Source organism: Sander lucioperca, chromosome 10 (assembly GCF_008315115.2).
Source record: "Sander lucioperca isolate FBNREF2018 chromosome 10, SLUC_FBN_1.2, whole genome shotgun sequence".
Lineage (NCBI taxonomy): Eukaryota > Metazoa > Chordata > Actinopteri > Perciformes > Percidae > Sander > Sander lucioperca.
The window spans coordinates 21,015,493-21,037,282 of NC_050182.1; the positions used below are offsets into that span (position 1 = coordinate 21,015,493).

Genomic DNA, 21,790 nt, shown 5'->3' on the forward strand with positions numbered 1-21,790 from the left:
CACAGACCTTGCAGCTCACACTTCTCAATATTTATTGATGTTTGCCTCCTACCGTTACGTTTTGGTTTTGGTTTTTGCTTTTGTGTGCTCCCCTAGTTTTCTACAATAAACAAACTTCTTAACCCACTTGACAAAGTTTCTACAACCTTCACAGTAGACAAATGCAACTCTTTTCTCTCACTTTTTCAATCAAAAATCAACACCATTCATAGGCGCCGAATCTGTGGGTGCTCCGGAGCTCAAGCACCCATGGAAAATACTGAGCACCCACGTGTGCCAGACTGCCAGTAGGCTACATTCATTTACAATTAAACATTGCAGTTGGTGCTAAGTGGAGCGTCTGTCATAGTGTGATTGGTTATGTTGATGGCATTGATTCTTAATTTCCCACGAAGCTGATCGTGGATACGTGTCAGTTAAACTTTTCATCTCCAATTCTATCTGTATCTGTGAGAAGTGGCGCTGTCCTGAGATGAAACCTACTTTACGGCTTTATTATCGAGTTAATAGGCGTGTGTGTTCGCATCGGCCGCTGTCCATTTCCTAAGGTTCTGAAATGCAAACAATTTTTGACTACTTTTTTTTTTTTTTAAAGGGCGTGCGCCTATGAGCACCCACGGAGGAAAACATAAATGATGCCTATGACACCATTTGCAACAACCTGACCACCTCCCCTGCTCCTTCAACCACCACACCTGCCTCCCCCTTCCACTCTCTCAGTCACTCTCTCATTTCTCTCTGCTGTCCCCTGTGGTCAGGGGGGTTAAGAAGTTTGTTTATTGTAGAGCATTGTTAAAGGTAGTCTGTATGTGCATGGAGATGAACTGTTAACCGCTACGTTTCCAACGGCGACGTACCGCAGATGTCGCGGCTCACACCTCTCGATATTTACTGACGTTTGCCGCCCCACCGCCCGGCTTCGGGTTCCGCTTTCGCGCGCTCCCCAGGGTGTCGGGGGCGACTGGCATTGGTGGCTTGGGCCCCGTCATAACTGCTTGCAGTTCTATTTTTTTTTTGCATTGATTTTTTAAATAATGAGAATACTTTCTATACTTTTTTTCATTTTTATTTATTTTTTAAACTCACATTTTTTATTATTATTTTATTATATATTTTGAAATGCTGCTGAGTAAGCAGTTACAGGAAGAAGTTATGAATTTACCAGAACTAATCTGACTGGGTAGCCTACCGAAGCAGCAATGTTTCTATGAAGCTATGAAGGCCTGAAACTGAAAAAATATAGGCTAGGTTTTCAGACAAGCCAAAGTAGGCTAATTCAAGATAGTTAAATAATTAAAAATTACTTGTAAAAGCTTTATACTTCTCCTTTAACACGATTTTTTAACAGTAGCCCTATTATCTATTTATGTATTTAGTTATATTTTTTACTTGTCTGATAACCTTTTCTTATTGTCAGTTTCGGGGCTCTATAGCCTATAGGCTTACTAGCACTCGTTCCTGAGCAGCTCACGCCGTGACTTCCATATTTCCGATTGCGCCTGAAAGCAGCATGAATACAGTGAAATAACCAGCAGGAGTAGTCAAGAGTGGAGCTCAGCAGAGAGCAGCCACAGCTTCCTGGATGGAAACGGAACGCAGGACCTGAGCAGACACATTAGCTAATACACACAGGACAGAACAGGAGCGAGTAGGACGACTAAACATGTGTTTAGTTTTTCTTTAAGCCCGGTGCGTTGTATGAGACGCGGTAACGGAGTGCCAGGGGAATTAGGCGGTGACAGCAGAGGTTATTAGGCTAGAACAGCGCACTGTATCAACACATGTGTCCGTGCCACAGTGAGAGCACTGCGGCTGCGGATCTGGACTCAGGCAGCTCCTACACCCAGTGGTCCACAGGCAAGGTAGGTCCCTCCTCTCTCCTCTGCTCTTCTGACTTTTGTCTGCATCACATAGACCTTCCATTACCAAAAATGTTTACACCTTATGACATTTTACACCATTAATGCGTCAGGACCCATACGAGAATGCAACCTTGAGAGGGATATGCACATGTGTCAGATTTCATGTGTGGTCTGTTTAAATGCACTGTAACAGATGAGACATTACACTGTTGCTTCGTCATAAACAATACCATACTAACCTCGGGGTAATTGTGGGGAAATATGCATATCTCACAACAACGATAGGCTATTACTTCGGGAATATAGACTACCTGTCCTTTAAATCCCTGCAATCTAATTCAATACCCATCACACAGATTCTGGTTCAACTGACGTACAGTAAATTAGAGCTGCAACGATTAGCCTAGTTGATCGACAGAAAAATCACTGGCAACTATTCTGATAATCGATTAATCGAGAAAGTAAGTTTGATATCATATTACACTGAATGTCTTTAGGTTTTGGACAGACAAAACCAGTCATTTAAAGACATCACCTTGGACTTTGAGAAACTGGGATGATTCTTATGGGACATGACACAGTTTTCACAGTTTTCTGACATTACATAGACCAAACGATGAATTGATGAATTGAGAAAATAATCAGCAGATTAATCGATAATGAAATGAATGGTTACTTGCAGCCCTACAGTAAATTAAGGTTTGCATTTGCCAACTCCCATCATTTACTTCATATTGCTGTTTGAACTTTATGTGCTCTTGTTTTAGGCTGCCTCCCAAAAACACTCAGGTTATTGGGCCAGAACGGCAGAAAGGGAGTGCTGGCAGCTGTATAAATGATGCCATATAAATTCTGCTACACGCTCCCAGGCCAGAGCACAAAGTCCCAGCTGCCTCCTTTCCAACACAGTGCAGCCTGTGTGAAAAGCAACAGCAGCTTTCCACCGGGCAGATCTGGTTTTCCGTTTCTGCCTCTCTGGTCAACAATGATGCTTTGATCCCCCGTGGCTGGAATGCCATCTAAACCTTGATCCGCCAGGACTGCTAATCACTGAATGGTCAGCTCCACGCCTAAAAACATCTGATAGCACACAAGGGCGTTTTGATTAATGAATAGCTCTAACTTATTCTCTGATTTAAGTGCTTGCTCAGAAGCAGGGACTGCAGTCAGGATGGGGGTCTTGAAGGCCACCACTAATAGTGATGCATTTTGTATTGAAGCTTCTGGTTGTAAGCATTTTGTATTGACATTTAATAGATTTAGAATTTTGAATCAGACAGCCATGAAGTATTGATGAAATCTATTCAATTCAATTCAATTTTATTGATGGTGTCAAATCATAACAGGAGTTATCTCAGGACACTTCATAGATAGAGTAGGTCTAGACCACACACTATCGATTACAAAGACTTAAAGTGCTCATATTATGCTCATTTTCAGGTTCATAATTGTATTTAGAGGTTGTACCAGAATAGGTTTACATGGTTTAATTTTCAAAAAACACCATATATTTGTTGTACTGCACATTGCTGCAGCTCCTCCTTTCACCCTGTGTGTTGAGCTCTCTGTTTTAGCTACAGAGTGAGACCTCTCACTTCTGTTCCATCTTTGTTGGGAGTCGCACATGCTCAGTACCTAGGTAAGGACTACTAGCCAGTCAGAAGCAGAGTATGAGGGCGTGTCCTGACAGTACCTAGGTAAGGACTACTAGCCAGTCAGAAGCAGAGTATGAGGGCGTGTCCTGACAGTACCTAGGTAAGGACTACTAGCCAGTCAGAAGCAGAGTATGAGGGCGTGTCCTGACAGTAGCTAGGTAAGGACTACTAGCCAGTCAGAAGCAGAGTATGAGGGCGTGCCATGCTAGCAGCTAGGTGAGCATTATAACGTGTGTTCCAAAGTGACCACATTTGTCTCTGAAGTAAAGGCTGGACTACAATAGAGCTGTTTGGAGCAGTTTGTGAACAGTGTTTTCTGTTGGAGATGGTAAGTCCCTTTGGGGTGGACTTTGGGCTTTTTCATTTTGTAAACCTATAACGTGCACAAAAAATATATGTAACACAATAAAGTAAAGGGAAAAAGCCAAAAAGCACTTTAACAATTTTCCCCAAGAGCAAGCATGTTCATACAGTTCATAGTCAATCAAACTGCCTCATATCCATCATATCAAAGATGCAACGACACTGATTTGTCTGTTGTTCTGTGGTAAGAACACTTCCAACAGCCTCATCTATTAACAGATTACCCAGGTAATCTCAAATTCCTTTAAATTTTGATTTACACTGTACACTAGGGCTTGCATGATTTCATAATCCCCGCATTTTCGTTGCAAAAAAGTCACATATATCTTAGCAGAAAGTTGAAAAATGTTGCGTTTACTTCACACAAGAGCAGCCATTTTCCCCTGTTGCCATGGGAACTTTATGAAGTGACGTAATTATGCAACGTGAACATCATCGAAAAGCTGCAAACCCCGCAATTAAGCCATGATGAAACCGCAGTTTTTGCAAGTTCCCGCAATTTTTGCAAGTTCCCGCAATTTTTGCAAGTTCCCGCAATTTCATCGCATAAAATTGCATAAATATCCCGCATATTCCATCGCATTTTTTAAGAAAACGTGCCGCATAATCAAGGATTTTTGCCCGCAACAATAAAAAAAAAAACTCTGCAATTAATATGAGACTGCATTTTTCTGGAAGGACTGCTTAATATGCACGTGAATTATGTCATCGGACCATGCCGGTGATGTCTGCATTCTTTATTCTTTCTCCTCACTGTGTATTAGGCTTCTGAAAATGTGTCCCCCTGAACAGTGTAGTTGAATAGCCCTGCTGTTAGCTTTAACAGTCACATTTACCCTCTGGGTAGTGAACAGCTCTTTTGCATATCCAGTGTAAAGAGCCAGAGGCAAGAAGGGGAAGGGCCAGTGCTTAAAATATATATAATATTAGCATCTATCCCTGTTATTGTGTGCAATTTAGGCAATACAAATGTTGCTTTTTCTAAAAAAGGAAACCTCTCTTTTGTATATTTATTTACTATTGCTGTTTACTATAAAGCAAAAGTATTTCTTACTTGATTAATCGATGGAATAAATCGGTAGAATACTCGATTACTAAAATAATGTAATGTATAACTGTACACTGTTATTAAATACATATAGGAGTCTCTACGCAGCTAAGTAAGCTGACTGGACACCTGTTATTTTCCCATGTGACACCACGGGACTGTGTATGCTTGGGCAGGACAGGACAGGTTGACAGTATTGTGGGATGACGACTTCATCCGGCTCAGCTCGTCGGCCTTAGAGCAGCACAGGAGGATACACCGTGACTGTGCAGAAATACCAACATGCGCTGCTACACAAGCTCCACTATCAGTCATCTGCATGAAAGCCGCCTCCGATCGGTAGTACATAATAAAAGAGCACTCACTGAAAAATGTAGGACACTGGTGGTGGCGTGGTATTGATTGAGCTGCCCCAAAGTTTCTTGCCAACTTTTACAGCCTGCTGAAATAGAGAATATTGTGTGTGTGTGTGTGTGTGGGGGGGGGGGATTTTTCAGGCAGCAGAGTGTGTTTTTAACGCTACAGTTTCCTGTGTGACCCCATTCTGTGTCCAACCACTGTCATCTACAGGATTAAACGCAAATCCCGGATTATGAGTTTATTATTTTTCATGCTTTTTGGGATTGGACACGACCAAAGAGACCATTTTTGACTTTGGTTGCCTTTAACACCAGATTAGGCCTTTGTTATCCACCAACCTCTGTCCTGCTCTCCCAAAGTATGCAACTAGTGCATAATGTCTAATAGCCAAAGGTGGAAGTCACAGATTACATTTATGATTGATGCTGAAAGTGTAACACAGCTTGTTAGTATTTTTGTTGTCTGTAGGTCGGTTGGTTTACCACTTTGGTCCAGACTGAAATATTTCAACAACTATTACATGGAGTGGCTCACAACTTTGTGCAGACGTTCATGGTGCCAAGAGGATGAATCCTAATGTCTGTTGCTTACGTGACATTTCTTGATGACTGAAAAGATTGCCGTGAAATTTAGTACACAAATTCCGGTATCCCTCAATATGAATCGCAATACCTCTGTGATCTTCTGACTTTTCATCTAGCCTCAGACGTCTTTAGTGCCTGTTGGCAAATGTTAGCATACTAACATGCTAAAGGTGAATATGGTAAGCTTTATACCTGCTCAGCGCTTACCATCGGCATTTCAGCGCTACCATTATGAGCATGTTAGCAGGCTGATGTTAGCTCAAAGCACCGCTCTGCATGCAGTACACACATTATTAGTCTATATACACAACGTTCTACTACCAGGATTGTACCATGGCTCCATCTGGCACTTAGCACCGCCCAAGAGACAATTGTGATTGGTTTAAAGAAATGCCAATAAACCAGAGCACGTTTTTCTCCAATCCCAGAGTGCTGTGTGGACTAGTTAGACCCTCCTCCGCAACGCTGTGAGGAAGGTCTGGCAAAGCGAGACTAAGGACATACGTATAGGGACAGCTTAATAGCGCTGCTAGCATGGCTGTAGACTTTTAAGTCTTGCTAAATTGGTAGTTTGACATTTCACTCTTTGTTAAGAACTGAACATCAGAAACATTGAAATCCAAAATAAAAAAAATGGTTCATAAATGTAGCCTATGCTGGAAATCAAATCTCTCTTTCTTCTTATTGAAGTCAATTCTAAAAACTTCAAACAGTTTTAAAAACCATTCATTTCAATTGAGCGAGTTTCCGTCTTTTCCATCTTTCTACCCCTGGTAACTCACCTCAATGTTGACATTATGTGCTAAATAAAATAGCTTCCAAGAAGCTACTGTGTGCTACTCAAGCGTGTATTTACCATGTTACTAAAAAACGATCAACAATCAATTCTTCCTGTCAGAATGAACGAGGAGCTGGTCAATAACTGTAGACTCCGTAAACAGACCTTGGACTTTGGCCTTAAAAAATGACATGATGAGTAATCAATAATACTACAGTAATTACACATAATTATGTTTTGCTTCAGGCACCACGCAGCTTCAAACAGTGACTTATTCATCTCTCTGGTAACAAGACAATGACAATGTAATGCCTTAGGGAGAGATGAAGTCATCACACTTGGTATGCCTGTTACCAGAAGAGATGACTAAACTTAGCACAAAAAGTAAGGAAATTTGTGTTTGGTAGATTATTTCTCTGTGGTAACAATGATTTTTGGCAATAAATCTTATACCGTTGGAAAGCCTGTTTAGTTCCCTTTCAAGTGGTGCCCCATTTGTAAGGAACATGCATTTGTGGGCTGAGCAGCAGTATGTGGGTTGCGCCCATGAAAAATTTGCCAAATCTTCTCTGCCAATGCCAAACAGCTTATTCTGCCATTGACTCGTTTGGTGTTTGGTGGATTGGATGATTGGAGTTTGAAGAAACAAGACATATTGGCAATTTAACAATGTATTCATTTCACAAACAGGAGCCTCAGTAGCGTGTGGAAGAACCATACACAGCCACAACACCCTGGCACCTCCTCCTCATGCTGGTCACCAGCCTGGTCACACACTGCTGTGGGTTGGCATCCCATTCTTCAACCAGCATTTGTTGCAAGTCAGCCAACGTGGTTGTGTTGGTCACTCTGGCACGAACAGCACGCCCAAGCTGATCCCACAAGTGTTCAATGGGGTTGAGGTCAGGACTGCTGGCAGGCCATTCCATCCTCTCCACTCCCACATTCTGGAGGTAGTCTCTGATAAACCCCGCCCTGTGGGGGTGAGCGTTGTCATCTTGGAGGATAGAGTTTAATCCCAGACTGTGGAGATATGGGATTGCCACTGGTTACAGAATCTCATCTCTATATCTCTCTGCATTGAGATTGCCTCCAATGATGATAAGGCTGCTTTTCCAGTGAGGGAGATGCTGCCCCACACCATCACACTGCCTCCACCAATCGGTGCAGCAATCAGCATAGCGTTCTCTGCGTCTTCTCCACACTTTGACCCTATGATCCAACTGCCGTAGGCAGAATCATCCAATCCACCAAACACCAAACGAGTCAATGGCAGAATAAGCTGTTTGGCATTGGCAGAGAAGATGTGGCAAATTTTTCATGGGCGCAATCCACATACTCAGCGCTGCTGCTCATCCGACAAATGCATGTTCCTTACAAATGGGACACCATTTGAAAGGGAACTAAACAGGCTTTCCAACGGTATAAGATGTATTGCCAAAAAGCATTGTTACCACAGAGAAATAATCTACCAAACACAAATTTCCTTACTTTTTGTGCTAAGTTTAGTAACACAGTGCAGTGTTGTCAGCACTGGCTGTGTGAACCGTAGCAAAGAGGAAGTGTGAGTTTGTGTAAATTAGTTCTGTTTCTGCTTTCAGGAACATGGAAGTTGTAGCTCCTGTCCGTCCCCAGCAGAAGGGCTAGGAGCAGCCTGATTACTCCCTCCCTGCCTGCATCGCCCCACCATGGCCAGCAGGAGTCCCAGCCTGAGCCATGAAGCCAGGGATTCGCCACCAGGGACCCCTGAGGCCGGCGCTAACCCCCAGCCGGAGCCCAAGGCTTTCTGCAAGCTGTGCCTCAGCGAGAAGCCGTTCGCAACCACTGGGGAACTGCAGAGCTGCAACTGTGTCTTCTGCACTGCGGTAAGAAAAGACAAACATAACCGGTTTACTCCAGACATTTAGAGTAGATAATGCTCATATCCAGGTGGTGCAGGAGGTCAGGGTTGCTCATGGACACCACAACAGGACACGTCAGCTGCTATGGAAATCAAACCTGCAGTGGTGGAATGTAACTAGGAACATTTACTCATACACATTTGTTGTACTTTACTTGAGCCTTTTCTTTTCATGCCACTTTCTACTTCTACTCCACTACATTCTTAGAGAGAAATATTGTACTTTTTACTCCACTACATTCATCTGACAGCTTTAGTTACTAGTTACTTGCACACAAAACACATGTAGTTTATAAAATACAATGTTTTATTATAAATTAAACTACCTTACAATATATACGCCTACAAGTCCAGCTGAAATGATTAGACCATTAAACACTTTTTCGACCAAAATGTGAGGATTTTTCCGCTTTGAGTACTTTTACCTTTAATACTTTAAGTACATTTTCCTGATGATACTTACATACGTTTACTTAAGTAACATTTTATATGCAGGACTTTTATTTTTTAACATATATTTAAATTATTGTAACAGAGTATTTTTACAGTGTGGTATTAGTACTGTTACTTAAGTAAAAGATTGGAATACTTCTTCCACCACTGCAAACCTGTGAACCGTTGTTACTGAAACAGAGTAGGGTGCCTCCAGGCTATATTGGGTTGAAATGCAAGTATCTTCTACTCATATTGGTCTTGCTTTTAGTCGCTTTCACAAGATTTCACAACAGTGATCCAACACCAAACTTTTCTCTGGGTAATTTCCCAGATCGCCAATGTTTAAATTACTTGGAAGGGATGCTCATTTTTAATGCAGCACCACTTCCTGCTTTAAGATCTTAAAGTAGATAATGTTATTGGCAAATCTTACATATTACAGCTTTAGTGTAATACAGTGCTTTCAACACAGGACTGCCTTTCTCCCACATTTACACATTTTCTTTGTCTTGTCCTTGGAATTTTCAACAGCTTCTTGGAAATCACAAAAGTTTCATTTTTCCAGCTCCCTTTTATGAGAAAGAAGTGCTACCGCTAGAATACCGAGCTGTATCATTTATATAACCCAAGGCAGTGCTCTACCTCTACACGGTTCTAGTCTAATGCGGGCCCTTCTTCCTGGCATACTGTATGTTGAGACTGACAACTGAGATGTTGGTGTTGTGCCCTGACACAGAGAGGTTGCTAGATAGTGGCAGGTGTTAATCTCTGTTCAAGGTAGCTTTGTCACTGTTGCACGCACTGGGTCACACAGATAAAACCCACACACAGTATCGCAGGGGAAGAAGGAGGGAAAGGAATACTGTATAACCTGCTTATCAGTCAACTCTATTTGATAAACCTGAAATATTGTCTCCAGTCTGGTTCAAGAGCACAGACTTGTGCTTGTGTTTGTGATTCCAGCTCAGTTTTTGAATGAACAGTACATCATGCTTTATGAGAAAGCACACGATACGCACAAGTCTACGTACGTACAGATGAGTCTAAAAATACATTACATTCCTCTACAACAGATTTATTTTTCCACAGAAAAGTGACATGTTTTTTTCTTCTGTTCCTCAAAACTGTCTGCTTTTGCGCAATGATTACATAGTTCCTCTTAGCCTTCCATATTTCATAGCTGAGGCAACATATGACTTTTGACGTGTGAACGCTAATAAAAAAAAACTCATGTTAATGGCATTTCATTTTTTCCTGTTTGTACAACAGCTCATTTCCCCTTCTACTTTTTTTGCTTGCTTCATTTGTCATGAGAAGATTGTCATGTTATCATGTGTTGGTGTGCTTTTTTAAATTATTTTCCCTGAGTGTGGACAGTTAAGATAATATTTATGATTATAATATACTTTACTTTTTACAAGGGTGCTATGGTAAAATTCTCCCTGTTCCATTCAGTATCCTGTCTAATGCTACGGTGTTGTTTGTTTCTCCCTCTCCAGTGTTTGAAGCAGTATGTTCACTTGGCCATCATGGAGGGTGGGGGTGCACCCATCACCTGCCCAGATATGGCCTGCCAAAAGACTGGCGTGCTACTGGACTCCGAGGTATGCCCTGCTTCAAACCAATGATATGTAGGTCACGAGTGAAACCTAATAAAGCAAACGGCCAAAATAACGAACAGAAATAATGAAATAATGTTGATGCACAAACATGTACTAAAACCTTCTTTTATTCAAATGTATTTTGGGATATATACAGTATACAGTATATAAATATATATTTGAATATCTACAGAATTGAAGTTGCTGCAGTTTTTTTCCCGTCCAGATTGTTGCAAGCAAACTTCTTTTTTTTTTATATATTTTTTTTATTGTGTGGGCTGGATGAACTAAGATTACTTATTGTGAAAATGGTGTATCCCAGCCTTACTGAGACTTGTGAGTGAATTCTTTTGAGTGTGAAGAGTAAGAGTCAGACAGAAAGCGAAAGCATCCGAGAGCTGTCACACATTGCAGATACCAGACGGTAAACACGTCAGAGAAGAAGCTTAAACTGCTGATTCACAAACAAATCTGCTCCTCAGTTCCTCATTTGTAATGTTTTTCTTGTCTGAATGCAACTGCATTAAGAAACGTCTTTAACTAGTGCCCATTAGACTCCCATCTGAAGTAGAATTCATTTCGTTCTTGAATGTCTATCCCCCATTTCTCCAATAGGGAAAATAGGCAGATCTTAGATACAAAAAGTATTATTGGGGGCAAGTTACATTCACTGCAAGCAGTTTTAATACTTATTTTAGTCTTTAGTCTTAAAAGATTGCAGGAAGAAATAAAGAATTGTGTTGTTGGCTAATTGGCATTTCTTACTGTGAGCCAATGTTGGTTTAAGAACACATATTCAGTATTTGCAGACCTTTGCAACATCTTTCTTGTTGATCATATGCAGATGCCATCTTGCAGCTTTTATTACCACTGAAGAATGACATTATACTTGTTACTTTACAGCCTTTTTTTTAATTTAGAAAATGTTGCAAATAAACCCCCTTTTTTCTCTCAGTGGCTATTTACTACTACTGAGGTGTCTTAGAAATAAAGCAGCAAATTGCAGTCGCTAGGTAACCAGTTGATCCTGGATGATCTTAGAGGTATCAGCTTCTCAGCAACCACACAAAATAGCCTCATGTTAATCTTGACCATCATGTATTTTTTGCATTTATCCATTAGGGTTTGAAAAAGATCCTGGACTTTAAACTACTTGCATGCACACAAAGTTCAACGCCACAGCTCTGAGTGAATAAACCATGACTAAAGGCCCGTCTTTGTGCTGTGTGATTGCAGATAGCTAGCTTGGCCCCAGAAGAACAGGTGGAGCTGTATCAGCGTCTGAAGTTTGAGAGAGGTAGGTATTGTTGCATTAACATGCTGATGACTGGTGACGGGAATTGGGCTATTTCAGGTCACACTTTATCTGGTGTCATTACACTGAGCAGCAGCACAGAGAGCTGAGCTTCACATCACATGCCTGGGATAATGTGGGGCCTCCTGCTCTTTTTTTCTATTCTGCTGTGGTCCAGTTTTACCCAGGAGGTTTTTAAAACGGTGGTCTTATTACCTTTAGTTAAATCAAACACTACCAGCAGGACATTCAATAACAAATGCTGCAAGCGGTCCATGCTACTGATTTGTTAAATCTGAAGTAGTGAGCATTTTGCTGCTAATAAATTGACTGAGCTATGTGTAGCTGGTTGCACCATTTGTTGTGGAAATGTTTGACCAGATTTTATCTCTGTCTTGCACTGGAGGCCTGGGAACAGAGAGAGAATAACTGTTTAGGTTTCTGTTGACATTTACAAATTGCAAACTGAGGTTTAGTTTGCCGTGTAGCTATATTGGTCTTTCCCAGTTGCATAGTAATAATTAAATAATACGCTGCAAAGCCAATAATAGTTTTTGTTTACTCTGGACATAAATCATAAGACTCATAATATTGAAAGTATAAAGAAGTGCAAAGTACGGGCTGTTTCACAACAATGTTTTCCTTCTATTGTGATTCACATTGAAAGTATGAGCTGGTGAAGGGGATCATGAAAGCTTCAGTTTTTGTTTTGGTTGTGAAACATTCCAGATTTATTTTTCTGAAGTATTACACATTCGTATTTGTGTCCTGTCCTCATAAGCTACTTAGAAGGTTGTTTGCCTTCATAGAAAAGAAATTCAAAATGAGAACAATAGATTTGTTAGATTTGGATGGATTGCCATGAAATTGGGTAGATTCATGTGCCTTTCAGGATAAGCCTTTCAGGATAAATTGTAAAAACTTTGGGGATTCTCAGACTTTTCATCCAGAACCGTCATCATACCTGGAAAACTAAAGATATTGTCATCAGCTTCAGCCTTACTTGTTTGTTTATAACTAATTTGCAAATGTTAACATGCTAACACGCTAAACTAAGGTGGTGAACAAGGTACCTGCTAAACATCAGCATGTTATCCTTCTCCTTGTGAGCACATACGTCATGAGCATGCTGATGTTAGCTTTTAGCTCAAACCACAGCTGTGCTTAAAGTATAGCCAGAATCACTAGCATAGCAACTGTTAGTCTTGTTGTGTAACATTAAATTTAAAATTTTCTAAATAGGTAATTTTCACACCAAAAAAAATACATTTGACCTATTTATACCTGTACTTTGTGTTTAGCATGCTAACACGCAGTAGCATATTAGTATTGTTACGTGTAAAGTTGTCATTGTGAGCTTGTTAGCATTGTCATAGGGAGCATGTTAGCATGCTAACCATAGCATTTCACTCAAAGCACTAGTAAATACAGTCTCTAGTGCCGCTAGTGTGGCTTTTTGTCAAAAGTTTAAGTTTGTTTGTCTGTTAAGTTTACTTTTTGTGCTATCAGTAGTGAATCTGATGCTAATTGTGCAGTTGGTATTGTAAGAAAGAGATTTATTTTTGTACATTACATACCTCATTTTACAAATGTTTATTGGATGATAAGCATGATTGAATCAATGGTAATACATATTTTAATGTTTATATTTCCTTAATTTTTGTGTGTAGATATGGAACTACTAACTGTGTTAGCAGGTTGGCAAAGTGACACGCTGCTAGTAACATTATGTTTGTTGTTATGTCAGAGTTCTGTTGTCGAGCTGTTGGCATTTAAAGTATTAGTGGACCACGTTGAAAGAAGCACTTCCTCTGCTTTTACTTAACCAATGTCCCAAAAGTTGTAACGTGGTAACTAGTTCAGACTGAAGAGTAACAGTATTCTTAAAGGCTGCAGGATGTTTTCATTGTCAATTAATCTGTTGACTTGATTTTCATGTCCGCAGTCCAAAACCCAAATTTATAATGAGATAAAACATTAAAAAACACCAAATCCTCACATATGAGAAGCTGGAAACAGTGAATGTTTGGCTTTTGCGAAATTACTTCATTATCTCAATTGTTGTCAATTCATTTTCTGTTGATGGAGTACTTGAGTAATTTAGTTTCAGCTTGTTTCAGACCAGTATTACTGATTGTACTGATACAGGTAGTATTACTAGTATTACTTTTAGTTTTAGTTTAGAGAAGCAAAACATGCATTTATTTCATGTGTAACATGTAAATCTAAAGCTACTTGATGTCTGCTTCAGAAATACACAGTCAAATCCCCTCTTTGCTTCCTGCAGGAGTGAAGTTGGACCCCAGTAAAGCCTGGTGCCCGGTGCTTGAATGCCAGGCGGTGTGCAGTTTGCAGCTGAGTACTGAGGGCCAGCCCACCGCTGTGCCCTGCCCGACCTGTCACGCTGTCTTCTGCTCCGGGTGCAGAGGGCCCTGGCAGGACGGCCATACCTGCCCTGAGCGCCAGCCCATGATGTCGCCCTCTCATGAAAGCAGGTCAGTCAGCCAGCCATTTGGTCAGCCGCCCACGGCCTGCAGCCACAGAGTCTGAGCTGCACTTTGAAAACGATACTGTGCTGAAAGCAGGATGAGTATGTTAGTTCAGGACACTGAGAACACAGTGTTAGACAAAGAAACATTTGTTACTGCTGCAAACAGACTGAATCATGATTGCATTATTGGGGTTTTATCAACTACTATTCATTCTTTTTTTCTATAGATATTGTATTACCTTTAACTCAGGGTTCAACGTTAAGGTTTTTTTTACATGAAAACAAATTCTACCCTCCAGAAGTCAATTTTTACTGGCCCCTATACAAATAGTTTTTTTATTAGTGGTTATCCAATAATGACAAAGACTCAAGTAAATATGTGATCTTTATTTACAATGTACATATTATGGACAGTGTCATAGATGAGTTCAAGTTCATGAAAGTAGAGGCTATTATTTAAAAAAAAACAACTATCAAATCTAATTGCAATAATTAACTTGCCGGAGCGACAGTGGTTTCTATCTGTAATTTGTTTGACCCATGCATTAAAAAAAAAAATGATTGGAACTTTCTTTTTTTAACTCTCCCAATGTGGAGGTTTATTTGCCCCGGGCCATCGGGCAACCCTTATTGTTGAACCCTGTAACTGGTCGTAGACTATCAATTCCATTATTTTATTTTACGAGGAAAATCCCATCCTTCTATGTAATATAAAAAGGCCTGAGAGTTATTGTGGCAGGATATTTACATTGAATAGATTATGGTGCTGTGTAGTTCCTCATTTCCCAGTAAAGGCCCTGAGCTGAATATACAATAAACATTATTTCAGGATTAATAGCTTAGTATTCCTCAGCAGTGCCCTCTGTGTAGTCACTGCTGCTCTGAGCTGTGGCTCTGCATGACTGACTGATGTCATTGGGGAGTCACTGACTTATATTGGAATTCCATTGTCTCTGTGCCAAAGGGAGGAGAAGGGTGGGCACCGAGCCACGTAGTTCACTGTACAGGAGCCTTTGCACTGCAGTGAAGCGGCGATGTCTGCAGTGGTGCTGTGGAGGATGGATCAGGCATGAGGAAAATAAAAGGAGATCAAGTTTAACTTTGAACTCGAGAGCATGATATAGTATATCACCAAAACACAATGTTATTGTACCAGGGCCATAGCCAGGATTTGAGAAATACTGCGACAAGGAGTCTGACGAGCCAACAAAAAAATATATTATTTTCAAATTTTGTTTACTCATCTAATTTAGAGCTGCAAAGATTAATCGATTCATCGATTAGTTGTCGACTATCAAATTAATCGCCAGCTATTTTGATAATCGATTAATCGGTTTGAGTACGTTTTTAATGAAAAAATAAAAAAAATCTCTGATTCCAGCTTCTTAAATGTGAAAATTTTCTAGTTTCTTCTCTGTGACAATAGAAAGAATATCTTTGAGTTGTGGACAAAACAAGACCTTTGAGGACATCATCTTGGACTTTGGGAAACACTGATCCACATTTTTTTAGACCAAACAACTGATCAATTTATTAAGAAAATAATCAACGGATTAATCGACTGTGAAAACAATTGTTAGTTCCAGCCCTAATTGCATATATTTTATCTACTTACATAATTATCTAATTCACTGGTTTTCAAACTGTAGTACATTCTAATTGTTTGTTTCGAAGCTCTCTCTACACTAGCCTGACAATCATACTGAAATGCCATTTTAGTTTTCATTTGATTATTCCAGGGATTGTTAATTGCGAGTGACATATCGTTCCACTTACTTTTTTCTCTCCAGTCGACACAGAAGAGATAGGCTAGGATTTTTCACATTATCAATGAACTATGCTGATTTACATTTTTTTTTGTATTATTTCTCATCACGCACACAATTTTTCTGGTACTATTTTTTACTGCCGCTGGCACTGGAAAATGACATTACCATTCTTAATCCCCGCTACAAAGCACTCACTGACTTGACTTGACACCAGAGCTCTCTGACTGAAAACACTATCTATAATGTGAAAGGAGTTGCTGCCTGTGGTGCCAAAACCACAGAGAATTATCACCTGACTGCAGTTTCCTTTGGTTTTATGGCCCACATCTTTTTGGTTTTAAATCTCGCTGCTCTCAACATGTTTTCCAGCCATAACAGGCAGACACAGTTGGCACTGTAGCAGGGATGCACCACCCTCAGGAAGTGGAGACCAAATCAGAACTAAAAGAAGACTTATTATTTTGACTTACATTCGTCAAATGGGCAAACATTTCAAATGAATGCTAATGTGCTATCCAGTTAGCTGTAACAACTTTAAAAGATGTTAGTATCTCAACATTGTGTTCACAGCTTGTTGTCCTGCTTGGTGGCCAAACAAAAATAGATTCAGGTGTAAAGATAATGAGTCTAAAACATGTCAGAATCAGCCTTGTGCAATTTGTTGCAAATCCTTGGGTCGTTGAAACCTTCAAACATGACTTCAGGGTTTTCACTGGCCCTGTATTGTACTTCCCTCATACTTCCCTCATAGCTTTGAATCCCAAAATAATTAACCCAGCTCTAAGTGAGCACTGACCCTAAACTCAGCTGCTAAATGAAGAATTCACACTCAGCCTGGAGACTCTTGAGGCCTTCATGGCTTCATCATGCTCCAATGTGCCCTGCTAACTGCATGTCTGATGTCTCTCCTGTGTCTTTCTCCGGATACACAGGGCCCGCTCTAACAGCGACTCTGATATGCCCATCAAGCAGTGTCCTATGTGTGGTATCTACATCGAAAGGAACCAGGGCTGTGCACAGATGTTGTGCAAGAGCTGCAAACACACCTTCTGCTGGTACTGTCTGCAGAATCTGGATGTGAGTATCCCCTGCTACCTAACTCACACATGTGATGCATGGTTTTTAACACAAGCTGAAAAACAACTATACTGCCTAGCCATCTGGGTTTTATAGCCAAGTTCTGCCTCACTATCTTTTCTGTTTCTGTGTGAATGTCCTTGCTGGTTAGTAGATTTCTTGTCTTAACATGTGTGTTTTGTAACTGCAGGGTGATATCTTCCTGAGGCATTATGATAAGGGGCCGTGCAGAAACAAGCTGGGACACTCCAGGGCCTCGGTTATGTGGAACAGAACGCAGGTGAGGTCACTCAGCAGACAGTATTCATTTCTGGGTATTGTCTGAATGTATTAGCCTGCAGAGTCAATCATCTGTGAGTGGTCAGTTATTCCGTGCATGGGTTTGATTTTAATAAAACTGTGCCATCACACTACCAGGATTGGACGTTATAGATTTTGGACTCCATCCCAGCTGCACTGTGAATCAGTCACTTTTGGAATACTCTCCAGTGAGGACATTACAGGAACCTACGCAGAGCAGTAAAGCTTCCATTCTGGCTCGTTTCTTGCACACTTTAATGAAAATTTAAACAAAAGCTGAAAACACTGCATAACTCAACTCTCAACTTTCCTTTCAAAGACCCATAAAGTCTGCGTTAGCTTGTTGTAAGTGGTTTGTTTTTCCCTAGTGTGCCCAAATAGTCCTTTATCAGACATTAAGCTGAACTAATCCCAGCGCTAATCTCAAATTCCTGCCCTTTAATGACGTTTTAAGAAAACGATTGCCTGCCAAACCTACTTTCTTTCCACTTGCCCTGCTCTGATGCCATTATCACATGATTAGTATCAAGTTTGCAGTCAACTTCCTGATTGTGTCTCGGTGTGTCTGCATTGCTAAGTATCTGGAGAGTTGAAGAACAACAGCACAGTTGTTCCTTGCAAAACAAGTCATGACAAAGTTGGTTACACCCTTGCCTAACTGGTCCTTTAGGTTTTACAATCTGCTTGCCACAAATTCCTCTGTCAATGTAGCTCTTTCTTAGCTGTGTGCAAAGTGCAGAGGTAACAGTAAATTTTTTAAATTTAGATTCAAAATAATGTGATATATGATTATGCTGACTACGTATATACACAACATGGTTAAAAGTATGTGGACACCCGAACCCTGGCTTTTAATATGCTGCTATAACAGCACACTCTCAGCCACAACAGCTTTATGAGGTCAGACACTGATGTTGGGTGATAAGGCCTGGCTCGCAGACACCATTCCAGCAAGTCAAGTTCTTCCATACCTAACTTTGAAAACATGTCGAAGGGAAAGGGTCAAACACAAACTGCTGCTACAAATTTCCTTTAATTGCAGCAAAGATTGTCTATAACTAAAGATAGCACATTTCAAGCGGTGCCAATGGTATTAAATGGTACACACTTCCTGTCTCCCAAAAGGGCATGGCCCTATTTGAAAGTGTTCTGAACGTTGTGTGGATGGATGAAAAGTACATCCGCCATCCATCCAGATCGACACTTTTTGACTGACAAAGATGGCGGATAGCGTAAACAACAACTGCTAAAGTGAGTTGTTCAAAACCTTTCTTTTTAGTAAACTCTGGGTACACAAACAATGTTGTCGATGCTTTCATTAAGGTGTAGAGCCCCTGGTGATACTTGGAGCAAGGTCTCATGTTGTGTCGAGCCTTCTTAGTGGTTTAAAAATAGCTATTTTGAGGCTAGCATAAAAGTGCCCCTAGGACTCCCATTCAAAAGGCCATTTGACTGAAAACTAGAATACGGTAAATCTTAAAAGTGGCGATTCCGTCCTAAATATGCTTTTAAATGGAAGTTTGGCTCAGGTACATTCACAAAAAGACCCTAGGTTGCATTTTGGCGAGAGTTACGCTTTAAGTTAATTTGACTCTTTTAGCGGCTGGCTCTCTGCCTCGTAGCGTTACTACTCCACCAGTCTATATCCAAGACATTCCACTTCTGGGATTGCTGTGGTGCCGCCGGATATGCTTCTTTGCGGCCAGATGTCCGTTACCTTCTGCTTTCTTTGTGTTGTAATTTGAACTCCGGTGGCTTTCTGAGGACTATGGTTAACTGCTCGTCAGATCTCTGCAGGGTAAATCCAGACAGCTAGCTAGACTATCTGTCTAATCTGAGTTCTCTGTTAAACGTACACGTTCCACTAAAACAAGTTCCTTCCTGAGGCTATTTTGCAGAGCCACCGTTGTGCCATCTGGTGCTTAAGGTTTAAAGAAATGCCAATAACCAGAGCACGTTTTTCTCCCATCCAGGAATGCTGTGGACTAGCCAGACCCTCCTCCGCAGCACTGTGGAGGAAGGTCTGGCAGTGCAAGACTACTACTCCACTGCTCGTTTGTCCATTACTGCAAAACCTCACATTTGCGATTTTCCGGAAGTCGGCTTTTACAGAAGTTATCATGGCAACGGTACACATAAAAATGGCTGCCGCTCTGACCATTCTGCTATGTTGATTTGAAGAACAAGGTGGATGGGAGCAGTGACACTGAACCAAAACTGTAAAGTTGGTGGCCATAAAAATCTAAGCATTGGGCTGAAAGATGCTAAAAACGCTCTGTGGAGGTGAAGGGAGCTGTAGAGTTGGGTGATAATTCTTCTCTTTCACCCCTTTCACATTACACATAATCATTTGAATCATTTCATCCAGTGTTGATATAAACTATTGAGTAGAGCAGCTGTAAGGATGTTGCTGTGTTGTTGTTCTTCAGGTGGTGGGTATCCTGGTGGGGGTCAGCATCATCGTGCTGGTGACGTCTCCGCTCCTCCTGCTGGCCTCGCCCTGCATCCTTTGCTGCGTCTGCAAGCCCTGCAGCGGGAAAAAGAAGAAGAAAAAGAAGAAGAAGAAGGAGCTCGGCCAGCCAGACTCCTCCGCATCATAGCAGCTCCCCTTCTCATCAGCCCGGCCCAGGATCACTCCACCACTCTCATGAAGCCCAAGGAAACCAAGAGAGTGCAAGTGCTGCATGGTAGAAAACAATAAAGTTGGAATCAAAAATGGAGCACTTTTTCATGACTCGACAGACTGGAAGCCCTGTTGTTGGTTCAGTAATATCGTCGAGATCAACAAGTTCAGACTTGCATCTCAAAAATCACTCTTCAAATTACAAGAGTATGTACTTTATATGGTGGAGGTGTAAATATGAGGAGAATGAATGTAACTCACCTAGTGACGGTGGCAGTGCCTGGATAGGGCTTTTGTTATCTCTCTCTCTCTCTCTCTCTCTCTCTCTCTCTCTCTCTCACACACACACACACACACACACACGCAGTTCAAAGTGCAACGCCACCCTCATGTGCCAAACATCATGATGCCAAACCAGAGGTGTTAGGTGCTCAAGTGCCTCACTCTACAGTGCCTGGTGCTTGGATGTATTTGTTTTGCCTTCCATACTATCTTTATCTTATGCAAAAACTTTAGCATTATGGAAATGGACAACCATTAGGATTACACAGGGTTATAAAGCCCTAAACGATGCAAAACATTCTTTCATAATGGGAGAAGGCAAACGGCGTCATGTGTGCACTCTATATTCTGCCATGATAGGGCTTCAATGGTGCACAGAGAACTTTTCTTCTGCAAATGTTTTGTTGTTTCCACCTGGCATATGTTCCAGACCAAAGGCTCGAAAGGATAATGTGTACTTTTTTAAAGTGTGTTAATGTGTATTTATGGGTTATGTGTGTATGATATCCTGTTATCATTTCTACAGTTCTGTTGATGTTTCTGCATCAGATATTTTATAAAAGCACCATTGTAATTGAAATAAACATACTGTATTGAACATGCATCAGATGGTATTGTTTGCAAGTAACTTATGACCCTCATTGCATCATGAGATAGTGATTTATCATTTTATGGCTCATTACTTCACTTTTGTCTTTGCACAAAGGCCATGAGAGGAGAGTGCACGGAAGTTGATATAGCAGTAGTGAAAATATATTGTTGTCCTCACTGTGGAGAATGTAGAGGTGCTGCTGTAGAGATAAAGATGGAAAAATCTTGGGGCGCCCATATGGTTGAGCGTGAGCCCCATGTACAGAGGCTCAGTCCTTACCACAGCAGCCGTGGGTTCCATTCCGACCTGCGGCCCTTTGCTGCATGTCATTCCCCCTCTCTTTCCTTTCCTATCTTAACCTGTCCTGTCAAATAAAGGCCTAAAATGCCCAAAAAATAGTCTTGAAAAAAAAGATGGAAAAGTCTTAAGCCTTAAGCCAACAAACGGAGTTGGAGCAGACCTCAGGTCTAATGGAAGTCTGCTCCAGATACATGTGGTGCATAAAAACAGAATGCTGTAAGTTTATTGTTTACTTTAACACTGACTTGTGAATATTTTTTATACATTTTAAGTATCATAAATGATGACAGTATGACTAAAACAGGCTACACCTTACATAATAGAGGTATGTATGTACAGTATGAGGTACAACTACAGGATGTAGCCACAGGCATATTGAAGTGTCAAATGGAATTTCAAGGTTGTTTTGCAAATGAATTGCAAATATAATTAAATCATTATCTAAAACACGTTTTAATTTACAGTACACAGAGGTA

The 21,790-nt window shown here is 40.9% G+C and overlaps 1 protein-coding gene across 2 annotated transcripts; it reads left to right on the forward strand.

Annotated features, from left to right (window-relative positions):
* The first annotated feature begins 1,437 nt into the window (after positions 1-1,437).
* Positions 1,438-21,026, forward strand: rnf144b (ring finger protein 144B). 2 transcript variants are annotated; one of them, XM_036006456.1, is made up of 8 exons: positions 1,438-1,862; positions 8,252-8,515; positions 10,485-10,589; positions 11,823-11,883; positions 14,168-14,375; positions 17,088-17,217; positions 17,408-17,497; positions 19,947-21,026. In XM_036006456.1, the coding sequence occupies exons 2-8, from the start codon at positions 8,339-8,341 to the stop codon at positions 20,115-20,117; spliced, it is 942 nt and encodes a 313-aa protein (XP_035862349.1). In that variant the 5' UTR covers positions 1,438-1,862; positions 8,252-8,338; the 3' UTR covers positions 20,118-21,026. The 2 variants fall into 2 exon arrangements, with proteins under 2 accessions (XP_035862349.1, XP_031178521.1); XM_031322661.2 differs by having other exon boundaries at positions 1,469-1,862; positions 17,073-17,217.
* Positions 21,027-21,790: the final 764 nt, after the last annotated feature.

What these genes read in the sequence shown, in the direction of transcription:
- rnf144b (XM_031322661.2), top strand. Translation starts at nt 8,339, where the DNA reads ATGGCCAGCAGGAGTCCCAGCCTGAGCCATGAAGCCAGGGATTCGCCA. An exon ending in ACTGTCTGCAGAATCTGGAT is followed by an intron (nt 17,218 to 17,407) that starts GTGAGTATCCCC and finishes TTGTAACTGCAG; the next exon opens with GGTGATATCTTCCTGAGGCA. An exon ending in TTATGTGGAACAGAACGCAG is followed by an intron (nt 17,498 to 19,946) that starts GTGAGGTCACTC and finishes GTTGTTCTTCAG; the next exon opens with GTGGTGGGTATCCTGGTGGG.